Here is a 12,733-nt window from a genome sequence, read left to right as displayed (position 1 = left end):
ATCAGGATTCTGAGCTATGAGATTTCTAAAATTTGCATGTTCACTAGCGCCGCCTAGTTGCAGAATTGCGAAACAAGTGTTTATTTTTATTTAAGTTTATGTCACTCTGATCAACTTTTCCAAAGACACCAATTTTCTAAGTTATCGGGGGGAGCGACACTAGTTTTGCCAAGCCGAAAAACCGCCAAAAAAGTCGAAAAAAGGCGAAAAAAACCCGATAAACGCCGCCTAGTGGCAGAATTGCGAAACAAGTGTTTATTTTTATGTAATTTTATGTCATACTGATCAACTTTGCCGAAGACACAAACTTTCTAAGTTATCAGGATTCTGAGTTATGAGATTTCTAAAATTTGCATGTTCACTAGCGCCGCCTAGTGGCAGAATTGCGAAACAAGTGTTCATTTTTATGTAAGTTTATGTCATACTGATCACCTTTGCCGAAGACACCAACTTCCTAAGTTATCGGGATTCTGAGATATGAGGTTTTGAAAATTTACTTGCTCACTAGCGCCGCCCAGTGGAGGAATTTCGAACCACGCAACTCATCTTCAGTAAGTTATTGGCGTACCCAACAACTTTCCTGAAGACACTATCCTTCCAAATTATCAGGGTCTTGAGCTGTCGCATATCGTAACGTTTGCTTGACCACCTGATATGGTTCCTGTAGTGCAATTTAGCATCAAATTGTTGATGGTCCCTCTAGCGGCCAAATTGCCAACTAATCATATGAACCAAAGTTCTAAATGGTAGATCTTATCAAGCCCTAAAACTTTGCCGAAGAAAGTATTGCGTTAACTCTTAACACACCCGAGATAATGGGCCACACCCCCAAAACGCCGAAATCCCATAAGCTCTTAGTCTCCTATAACGCTCACCAGTGGGGTTCATTCAAATATTACATAACGCAAAATTTGACAATTTTAGACCCCCTCCCTCCCCCCACGTAACAACTTTTGTATGGGAAATTTTGAAATTTTGTATGAAGCGTAACGCATCGCTCGACCCCATCCCTCCCCCCTTAGCGTTACGTAATATTTGAACGAACCCCTGTCTAGTAGGAGTTCGTTTAATAGGAGTCCGTTTAATAGGAATTCGTTTAGTAAGAGACTCGACTGTATATCTCACAGTGGTGACGACCGACGACGATCGACCTGGATGCTCCACGAAAGTGCGATCGTCGTAGCACCTGGTTGTCGTCGGATGCTGGTGGAAGTGGATGCGGCTGGCGTCCACAACGAAGCCACTCTTCGGTAGACGAGCGACGGGAGCAACTACCCCGTGGCAAGACGACTCTTGGCGAGACGAGGAGAGGCGATGCTAGGGTTCACGATCGTCTTTGTGCTTCGGCGCCGGACGATAGTTGTGGTTGTAGCACAGGGCGCCCGCCGCGAAGCTAACTTCAGCAGACGAGACGGGTAGAGATCTCTCGTGACCAGCTGGCTAGAGGTGGGATGGGTGGTGGCGAGACGAGTCGACCCGAGGCGAGTAGAGGCGGCGCTACACACCACGATCGGAATTTTGACGATGAAGCACGTGATCTTCGTTCCTTCGGCGTCGGTGGGTGGTATTTTCCACGGATAACCTCTGTTTCCGGACGTGAGTCAGGGTGATCACACTGGCATTAGCATTAGCATTAGCATTTAGCAAGTCGCACAAATTCGTAGGTGGTACAGCCCTGGATCGCTGTTATGAGGGTTGCATCTTTCCTGTCCGTTATCAAAGCACAAAGATTTGGGACTAATCTCTGACTCATAGACAAGATTGACGCAATCCTCCAACGGTCGAGTGCTGTCCTGGCCACGTCCTTGCGACAGCTGAGGGATGGGGAAGGAAGATTAGTTGGACACCTATGAAAGTACATAGAGACCTCTACATTCTTTCAGGCCTAGGCGTCACGGAAATTTGGATGTTAGTGAAAGGGTAAAGTTCAAAGGAAACGTTTGGTCAACGTTCAGGTGCACGCAATATTTTTGGTTGATGCCTGGTTCCTTTCCTAATTCCTTGTTGGGTGTTCGATTCCAAATCTGAAATAAAAAGTAAAATTATAGATTTTTAAATGGTGATAGGCTCACAACAGTAACATAATTACAAACTACCTGAATCCTCCTGAAAGAGATGGTTTATTAACAATGAAAAACATAACATATAAAAGAAAAAAAAAAGTAGAGCAAATTGTGATCTTGGATTTTTTCTGCATTAACAAAGCTAAGAAAATACAAGATCAAAATTTGTTATGGTAGATCTTACGCCGTAACGCACCATTATAAGGTGATCTACCCACGTTACGGGACAGTCAGGGTTATCACACTGGCGTTGGGAAAACTTTCCCCCTTTGGATCCTCCACGATGTGGCGATCACGGGTTGGCGGGTGTGACGCACGTGGGCCGAGCACTCATTCACGATGAACCAACGCTCTCCGAATGCACCGAGGCGGTCGGTACACCCAGGGTGATCACGCTAAAACCACTTTACCGAACACTTTCTTCGGAGTCTGGAACTGCACGGTAACGCCCTCGTATTCGCACCTTGCCTCACTGGTCCTGGCTTCCGACTTCGTAGCCAGGAACCCCAAACGGATTCGCCACCTGGTTGTGGCTACACAAATAAAACGTCCATCAGAACCGATCACACACTTAATAATCATTTCAGCCAAATTACTTGTTCTTCACCTTATTTTGTTTTAGTTTTCTTCTGCTACGGCTCACGATATACCTCGCTTCTCTTCTATAAAATCATTAACAAAAATGATTAATCACTTTTTTTTCTCCATCATTTCAATTAAGTTAAGTTTACTTTTCGTTACACTTTTGTATCGCGCGACTCACGATTTTCTTGTTCAAAATCTTTAGAAACTTTTGTTTAAAAAACTCTGAAAAAAAAACATTTATTTTAAATTATTTAAGCTTTCTTTTCTTTTCAATTTTCTTCTCTTTAACACACTTTAATTTTACTTCGACTATTCTCACTGCACTTAAAACTTTTTACTATTTTCGGCTCGGTGGTCCAAATGAGAAAGACCTTCTCGATCTCCCAGACCAACCAAGAAACCTCTTCTATTCTCATTCTACATTGTTTTCCATAATGCAAGGGTTTCCTGTTTCTGTCTTGAATTCCTTTTCTATACAAAAAATTTTCCCGTAAGCAATCATCAGCTGTTCCGGGTTTCCTGTTGATCGCTTTTTCTCCTCCAATATCTTCTACCGATCTACCGTGTAAATCACCCACACATCTTTAAAACATTGATTCGAGCACTCCCTCATTATTGCCTATATTCCAGGCGCAAATTGAAATATCGTTTATATTTGAAACGACCGATCTACTCGTTTCAAGTTGGAGTTCAGTGCGTATGAGAAGATTAAATGATAGAAAGGGACAGGAACAGGCTTTCGAACGGTGAGGGATCAGTTGGCGCAAAAATAGTAGGATCGTATACTTTGTACGCAGACCTCATCCCAGATAGAAGTGATCTAACGGAAAGCAAAATTGAAGTATTTTAGAAGAAAAGTTAAGGAGAGAGGAGTGAACCGAATCAGGAACCGTTGAGCTTCACGCAAAATAGAGGTAAAGTTTGGTCGACCATAACATTCAAGGACTAGAAGTCCTTAGCGATACATCCCTGTCGCTCAGAGAAGAAGGAATTGATCCAACTTCTTCAAAACTCGGTGGTCTACAGCTCGAGACGTACCGAGAGCCGTGAATGATTCTGCAGAACTGTAATCTCAGCGACCACCTACTGGTGCGTCAATTCGGTTCGTTACAACGGTAGTAACATCCCTGAAGTCCGTCTACTACCAGATCCACGGATCCCATCCTCGCCAGTCAACACACGATCACATATGATGTTGAAGATGATGCTAAAGTGGAGGCGATATGCGTACACCTTACACGTGGTTACGTGGAAGCAGGTACGCATATGGCCTCCACTTTTGCATACTATTCAACATAATTTACGACTTTGTGTTACCTGGGCGGCTGTTCCCCGTTCGTCTTGCAATTACCGGCCAGCCAGGTACTGTAACATGACACCGGCACACAAATTTGTAACGGTTTGGGCAATTGTACCATACTAGTTTCCTTTATTACACCCCCGCATATACGAGGATTGATTAGCCGACCTTGACACCAGAGAGGTCCTAGAGATCGCGCTAGCTGTGAAAAGAGGTTGTTGTAGAACTCTGCCTCACATGGCAAGCCTTTGTTCAGCTAAGCTTGCCAAGGTGTTTTGTCCTGGTAAGTGGTAGCACGTGTGCTACCCATCCTACCAGTAACAATATATCGGTACAAAACCACCCGTAGGCCATTGATCTAGAAATACAAGCAGCGATCTATTGTCGATTATTCCAAACCAGTGAATTAATGACATCAGATCATATAGTGCATTTTTAGATTGTACATTTTGGAAGGATCTGCGACAAAACCGTTTGGTTGTTCCATACAGATTTGTTGAACAGATTTTTCCCCCTATGGTTTAGAAGGAAAAAAAAATACAGATTGCCTCACCAGTCAGAAATATTGATAGAGTTCATGAAACACGTATTTTTTTTCCTTCTAAACCATAGGGGGGAAAATCTACTCAACAGACACCCTAACAGGAAGGTTAGGGTAGTGTGGGGTTAAGGCCGTCTTCTACAACACTAGTAAAGGCCAGGACTACTCTCTCCTCGACCCACTAAAACACATTACTATGGTAGCCAAACCCTTCGTCTCTTCGGAACCACAAAGAAGGTATTGCTTCAGAGAGGGGCTAGTGCACATCGCACCCTCAAGGTTAGATGCGTAGCCTAGCAGCAACGACCATCGATGACTCGCCCTGGAGAGTCCATCATGGTAACATGCTGGCGCTTAGCCAGTTTCCCGAGTGGTCCTCGCCACTCCCTTTGTCCTCGGAAGGCGGGCAGGGTCAACCCCACCCGCGCCCAACTGCTTTGCAGACTTCAAGAACTGATGCCCACGTGCAACCCGATCTGACCTGCTGAAGGCAAGGGTATCACTACCCTTCAGGCCCTATCAGCTGCATCCGTAGGTTGCTGACAGCAGGGTCGCCACCTGCCCCGACCCTTGCCGGGGACCCCTTTCCAACCGCGGGCTCGGATCCAACCCAGTAGACCGACGCCACGACAGCACCGCTACCGGGACTTCCTCTCCGCGGCCACTTAATCGCTGTAAGGGTCGATCTCGACCGCAGGGCACCGGTATGACCTACGAAGCCGACTCCGAACCCCTGGACCACCTCTTGTACTGCATCTGGACTAGCCACTCTCCGAGTCCACGCGCCACCTCCTCTGTAGCTCCCAGACGATATGGGTGATAGCCGTTGAAACGGCATTCCAGCTAATCTCATCCCTACGCATCCTCTGGACCAAGTTGTCCGGGTTTGTGTCCTCCCCGCATGTGGCAAGCATGCGGTCACGCATTGTGCGAAAACGCGGGCACACGAACAAAACGTGTTCCGCCGTTTCCTCTAAACCATTGCACACTGGGCATTCGGGAGAATCCGCACGCCCGAAACGGTATAGATACTGTCGGAAGCAACCATGACCTGTAAGGACCTGTGTCAGGTGGAATGTAACTTCCCCATGGCGCCTCTTAATCCAACTATCTACCCTCGGTATCAACCTATGGGTCCACCTTCCTTTGGTGGAACTGTCCCACGCGCGCTGCCATTTGACCATAGAGGCCATCCTGACAGTCCTGCGTATGCCTCTTGTGCCGCGCATTTCGAAGCACTCCATGTCCTCACTGATAAGAATGCTGATAGGCACCATACCAGTAATGACGCAGAGAGCGTCGTGTGACACGGTACGGTATGCGCTCGCAACCCTCAGGCACATAAGCCTGTAAGTACTTTCCAGCTTCCGTCGGTAGCATTTAGTACTTTGCGTGGTGCCCCACGCCGGGCCGCCATACCTAAGTATGGACGTAGCAACACCAGCCAGAAGCTTACACTTACTGGTGTACACCGCAGAGCTATTGGACATCATCCGGGACAGTGCCGCAATAGCTGTGGAGGCTCTTTTACAGGCATAATCGACGTGGCTACCGAAGGTAAGCTTATCATCGATCATCACGCCCAAGTGTTTGACGGAGCGCTTTGACAGGATAGTTCACTCTCCTTCACTGATCTCCGTCTGCTGCTCCGGTTGTTAACAACCGTCACCTCAGTCTTGTGGTGAGCCAGCTCCAGTTTCCTGGACCGCATCCACGCCACCACAACCTTGATCGAGTGGTTGGTAGTCAACTTTACCTCCTCGATCGTTTCACCGTAGACTTCGAGCGTAATGTCGTCGGCAAATCCGACCAGCTCCACTCCCACTGGGTACTCTAACCTCAACACCTCGTCGTGCATGACATTCCATAACACCGGACCCAAGATGGAACCTTGCGGGACTGCTGAGGTTATGTAAAAGCACTTCCGACCCACCTCCGTGTCGTAGACTAGTACACGATTCTGAAAAGACTCTGATTCCTTTGAAACATGTAGTTGAATTACTCCTATTTTACTGCACTAGTGCAGTATAACCAGACTCACCTGAATTATCGACACAACAACCGAGCAGTTTGGCTTCACACACACCTGTGCTAGTGCAATCGAAGAACGACGCGACTGCTACTGTTCGTTTCGCAGTGTTGAGCTGCCCACACTTTTTCGAACACCAATTTTCGAAAACACGAAGTGGCTCTCCCGCCCACGACGACCGCGAGAGAGCCCCATTGATCACCTGTGCTGGCTGGGCTGACCCGCGCGTAGCTCACCGTCGCGATCGTTGTTCGTGCTTTTTCAGTCGCGACCGGACCGCGTAGTGTGGCAGTGGTGTTTCTTTTGACTCGAAGGGGTCCCGCGTTCGTTCGTTCTGTGGAAAAGTGTGTTGTTCTCTCCGTTTTCTCTCATTCGAACAGATTGAGAGAAAGATTGCAGTGTTTTCCTTTTCCGTCGATTCGCGTTTGCAGTTTTTTTTTTCCTGTGTGGTGTCCAAGAAGAGAGCGAACCGTGATCGTCACGATCGCCAAGCAGCGGAACCGAAAATGATTGGCAGCGACTACGTGCTCGAGGCGCACAATATTTACCATACGACCGAGGTTGGTGTGGCGGCTGGGCTGGACTGGGTTTGGGTGTTTGGGTTTCCGCGCGCGAGTAGCAGTGACTTCATTTCGGATTGTTTTGTTTATGATGCATCGTCCCGATCCCGTTGCCAATTATTGCCCCAAAATAAGAGACGTGGTTTTGAATTATTACTGCAACGCAAGCGAGTGATCTGGGTTTGTGACTTCACGGCGTATTGAAGTTACTCGTCTTACGCGTGCATTCTGGAGCGAACAATATTTATCAAAATGAGGGATTTGGTTCAATATGCGTCTCTGAAACTTACGATCCACTAATATCCTAAGTTGGGTATGTGTGCCATCAGTAATCTCACGCTCCCATATTCATCATATTCAAAAATAAGCAATTACGGCATCGATTGATTTCGTTCTTTTTGTTTTCATGGATGCTCACAAACAAAAAAAAAAAATGCAAAAATAAGAAACAAAACAAACCGCGCTTCAATCCTTTGTTTTTCGTAGGATGAAAATGGGAGCCACTTGCTTAATAAGAGAACCAATACCCTACTTCTAATCATTCTTGCCAGTACAAAACGACAGATTTTCATCATGTGATGTACAGAATGCATACTCTTCCTTTAAGTTCTGAAGACAAATGAAAGGAAATTGATAATACTTTAATAAGGCTGCATAGATACCCGGGACCCGCTCGTTGAGCCAAAACCTCCACCCAACCAACGAATTCGATTCGTTAGTTGGGTGAAGTGACAGCAGCACAAAATTTCTTGAGGGGCGTGCGCATTGTTTTTTTTTTAACCGTGTTTAGATTGGAAGTAAAAGGTAAAATTTTGGAAATTTTTCAATTTGTTTTACATTCAGAGCAAAACTGTTACGTTTTGCAAGATACATACAGTGATAGACATTCGTTTAGCCGAGGCAGAAAAATTTTCAAAAAAAATGTCAGGAAACTCAAACAAAAGATGTTATGATAAAACTTTTTTATCGTAGTGATAGTATATCTAGTACTGTTTTATAAAAATGTGATATATCATACTTACATATACACTGAAACAAAAACGAGGGTAAAAACCCTTCAAATGTCATATTTTGCCTAGACATTCGTTTAGCCGAATTGATTTTTTTTTTAGAATTCCATAATAAAAAACTAACAAATTTCGAAAATTATCCAATAAAGTCATTTTGTATGGTGACCTGCATTATAGATCGACTTGTAAATCATGAATTAGGTCGTTTTTGGAAGTGTTGCCATATTAATTTTGCATGCATCTCATATAAATATGTCATATTATTGTAAATGTTTCCAATTTGAGATTTGATGTAGTTATTATTATCAGAAGTGTTTCAAAAGAAAGCAATGAAAGTTTCATGACCAAAGCAGGTTGAAAATTTACGAAAAACAATGTTTTTAACAGAAAAATATAACGCAAACCATCAAAAAATCACGTATTTGAGTATTGTTTTGATGAAATATTATGGTTTCACTTGCATAAATCACAGCGTTTACTACTATTACGTCTTCTAATAGCTCCCAATACCTTCCAGACTGTATTCTGGCTGAAATAACATACATTGGACGGCTCATATTTCGAGAAATGGCACTGAAAGTATTCAAATTTCTAGCATGAACTACTTGTTTCATAATTTAGACATAATTTTCAAATAAATCATGTTGTAAATGAATGTGGTTCACAACTAAGACTCATTTATAATATATTTCTCCAGATTGAATGAAATAAGCCAAATGTTTGACCATATATTGCATTTTTGTATGAGCATCTGGTTTTAAATAAACAGGGTACAACAATTCTGACACTACTCGCAGTTCTTTCACTTAGTAGACTTCTAACTTATTTATTAATGCTAGTATCAAACAGGTATACTCCACAGGCATTAGGGCACGTCTTTATTTCAATGCAGAACTATTTATTTTAGCTTTTATCAATCCCATTTTAAAGTTTAAACAACCAAAAACTAGCATACTTAATTTTTTCATGACATTTTATGTAATAATTTGAACATTTCTAACAATAATTCTGTGCCATATTTTCAAAACTGCTAATCTAGCTTACGTTTGAGTGTTTACAGAAATCATTTTTCTTAAATAAATTTGTTTATCGTCGCTTCTCCTTATCGGGACATTTTTTTATAATATTTCTCTGAATTTCACAAATAAATAAACTTTTAAGGTCAATTATCTTGCTAACACGTCATAAACTATATGCCTTGGGGTATATCCTCGAAATATATTCACGAAATTTCAAAAAAACTATTGAAAACCAATTTTTCATTTACCTCGGCTAAACGAATGTCTAGGCAAAAAATGACATTTGAAGGGTTTTTACCCTCGTTTTTGTTTCAGTGTATATGTAAGTGTGATGTATCACATTTTTATAAAACAGTACTAGATATACTATCACTACGATAAAAAAGTTTTATCATTAAATCTTTTGTATGGGTTTCCTGACACTTTTTTTGGTCTCGGCTAAACGAATGTCTATCACTGTATATGGCCAATGCGAGTATTAATTATCTTCACCCATTTTTAGTCGGTGAAGTGAATGTAGATGATTACACACTAAGAAAAAATCACCGACTTCGGTAATGTTTTACCGAAATCTCAACCGTTAAGTTTGTTTTACAGGAAAAACTCGGTAGAGCTTGCAACTTCTACCGAACTTCGTTAGAGTTTGACAGATAAACGATAACATTTCACCGAAATTTTGTATTTGTTTACAGAATTTCGGTAGAAAACCATTACCGAACGCTCAGCGGTTGAGATTTCGGTAAAAATTACCGAACGCGATTAGCTGTATATGAAAGCACCCGGACCAAAGTGCAAGTACAAAACGCTTTCAAAAATCGACAAAATAAAGTTTACCGGATAAACGGAAAGGGAAATAACGTCCCGGGTACACGCTGCTATAGCATATATATTATATACCAATCAAAATAAAATTTAATTTGGCAGCTACATTTACAAGCAGGCAAAACGTGCGAGATAGTCGCCTAAGAAAAGAAGCCTGTTTTCAAATGTTAGATATTTGCATTTGTTTCAAAGTTAATGTATTGTTTTTTATAAAGAAATATGAAATAGAAATTCTTTTCGATTATCGGTAAAGTTTATGTAATCAAAAACTCATTTGCTAGCCCCTCGTAATTATACATTGGTTGTCATTTTCAGTTTGACATTGAATTATGACATCCAGGTGCTTTATAGTTGGCTGACAGCTCAACTAACGGGGACCCAACTAAAAAGCCACCCAACTATTAAAGCCCCAACCAGCGGATCCCGACTGTAGTACAATTAACTCAACTAAAGGCTCATATAGCCACATCTGTAACGGCGTGGGTATCAAGCATGACCATACTAAGGGTAACGGGTTCGATTCCCGGTCGGTCCAGGAACTTTTCTATAAGAAGTTTCGTTCACTTCCTTGGGCAAAGAGTATCTTCGTGTCTGCATCTGATATACACATGCAAAATGGTCATTGGCAGAGGAAGCTCGCTAATAATTGTGAAAGTACTCATAGAACACAGGCTTTGTCCCAGTGGGGACGTTACACTAAGAAGTTATCGAAGCGTCGGCGGATGAAGAAAAATATCTGATCGTTTGATTGTAATTACGACTGTAATTATTAATAAGATTTTTAACACGGGGCTAGTTCATCTCTCTGCACACGGTTTCACTTCCCTTACGAACCTTGGGCGATGATTAGACCACATGTCTTTCACTCCGAGGACCTGGGGATCGAATCCCACTCCGTGCAAACTCTCAACGGATCCACCCAGTAAAATATTCGATGAGGTGTGGTTCAACAAATGACCGAAATTCTTGGAAAAAAAATCATGAAAAATTTGGATTTCGACCCATTGTGAAATACAGTGTATGTATATTATCACACTTTCCAGCCTTTGGATGTGTAAGTCATACTAATGGTCGTCAATCCAAGCTCGCGAAATCGTGCTCAGTCCCAACGAGGTTGAGATAAATCGTCATTGGCGGAGACAAGCTGGGACAAGGGAGGAATTGTTTAATGGCCCCTCCTGACTTCTTTCAGGATGCGAAATAAAATATGGGGGATGGGGGTGGACTTGAGAAAAACATATTTGAAAATGTGGACAGGTCTATTGTCCATGTGTTTTGTCAATTTGTCGAAGATTTCTTCCAGAGATTCTCGCAGGGATTCTTTCAGGATTTTTTTTAACTCTTCAGCAATCTCTAAGGAAATATCTTAAATGATTCTTTCTAAAAACTAGTACATCGGTTTCTGCAGGTATTCCTCCAAGAATTCTTGCAGGGATTTTTACATAATACCTACACAGATTGCTTCAGAAATTAGAACAAATTTCTGAAGGAAACCTGTCAGGGATTATGTTAAAATTTCATCCAGTAATTTTCGTAAGGATTTATCCAGGACTTCTCCTTGACATTTCTCATGATTTTTTTTTCGAAATTCCTCCACGGGTGTCCCATTGATTTGTTCTGTTCCAGGTGTTATTCGAATATTTTAAAACATGTCGTTCCGGTAAAACTCTGTTACAGTTTTTTTGCAGGGTTACATTTAGATATACTAGCAAGAAATCCTGTAGAGATTTTTTTTACTGATTCTTTCAGAGATTCTTGCAGGAATTCCTTCAGTTTGTCATTTCTAGCAACTCGTTTAAACTTCCCCGGGATTCTTTTCAAGAAATAATTCTACGAGTACCTGCAGAGGGTTTTTTAATCCTTCCTAGTATGTCTTTAGATATTCCGTAAACAAATATTTCCCTTCGTACATTTACTCAGTGATTCCTTGAAAAATTTCTCCATGGTGTAGTTATTAATAAAATTCAGCTTGCTCACTCAAATCTTGAGAAATTCTACAAGAAATTTTAAGAAATATTTCTTCTGATTTATCTCCAGGAGTTCTTTGAGGAATTACTTCAAAAATATTTCACGATTTTTTTTCTAGGAATCTCCTTAGGTATCTTCTGTTCAGGGATTCAAAAAATTCTTAAGAATTCCTCCAGTTATATATTGTGCAATTTTAGGAAGACCTGCTGGAAATCTTTGAAGGAATTCCAGGAAATACTTCTGACGCAATCACAGGATTTTTTGCTGTGACCGAGGATAGAGAACGGCAGCCACGAACCGTGTATTATGGAGAAATATTGTTGATTCAGTTTCATCTTGAATTTGATGTAATACTAAATAAATGAATGAATGAAGAATTTCTGCTGGAATTCCTGAAGGAATTTCTCGATAAATTTATGGAGGAACTTTTTGTGTCATTTGCGCGGAATTATATGAAGATAAAATTTATAGAGCAACTTTTGAAGAAATCTCTTGCTGTAGAAAATCTTAAAATACTGAAAAAGTCCCTGGAGATAGTTCTGAAGAACTGCTGAAGATATTTCAGAAGGAATCCATGTAGGAATTAGTATTCAAATTAATAAAGGATTTTTTGAAGGTATCTCCAGTCTAATTCTTGTATAATCCCTGATGTATTTTTGTAGGAATCCCAAGGAAATTTCTGAAGGAGTCTAGGAAATTCTTCATGAAATTCCGAATTAAAATTGTGGAGAAACTTCTTTCTGGATAAAGTTATTGAAAAAAAATCTTGGAGACATTCCTGCGAAGTTTTTCAATGAAATCTTTGAAAAAATAATCCCAAGGAAATATCTAGAAGA

General features: G+C 41.7%; 1 protein-coding gene across 1 annotated transcript in view; it reads left to right on the top strand.

The window, feature by feature from the left end:
• The first annotated feature begins 6,795 nt into the window (after positions 1–6,795).
• LOC109408294 (ATP-binding cassette sub-family G member 5) overlaps positions 6,796–12,733 on the top strand; it is a 75,232-nt gene continuing 69,294 nt past the window's right edge. Inside the window, exon 1 of the mRNA XM_062846644.1 lies at positions 6,796–7,078. Within this exon, the coding sequence (XP_062702628.1) occupies positions 7,025–7,078 (54 nt within the window). The 5' untranslated portion in view covers positions 6,796–7,024. The remainder of the gene's footprint in view (positions 7,079–12,733) is intronic.

Source organism: Aedes albopictus, chromosome 1, assembly GCF_035046485.1.
Source record: "Aedes albopictus strain Foshan chromosome 1, AalbF5, whole genome shotgun sequence".
NCBI classification, from domain to species: domain Eukaryota; kingdom Metazoa; phylum Arthropoda; class Insecta; order Diptera; family Culicidae; genus Aedes; species Aedes albopictus.
This window is presented reverse-complemented; position numbering and strand designations above follow the sequence as displayed.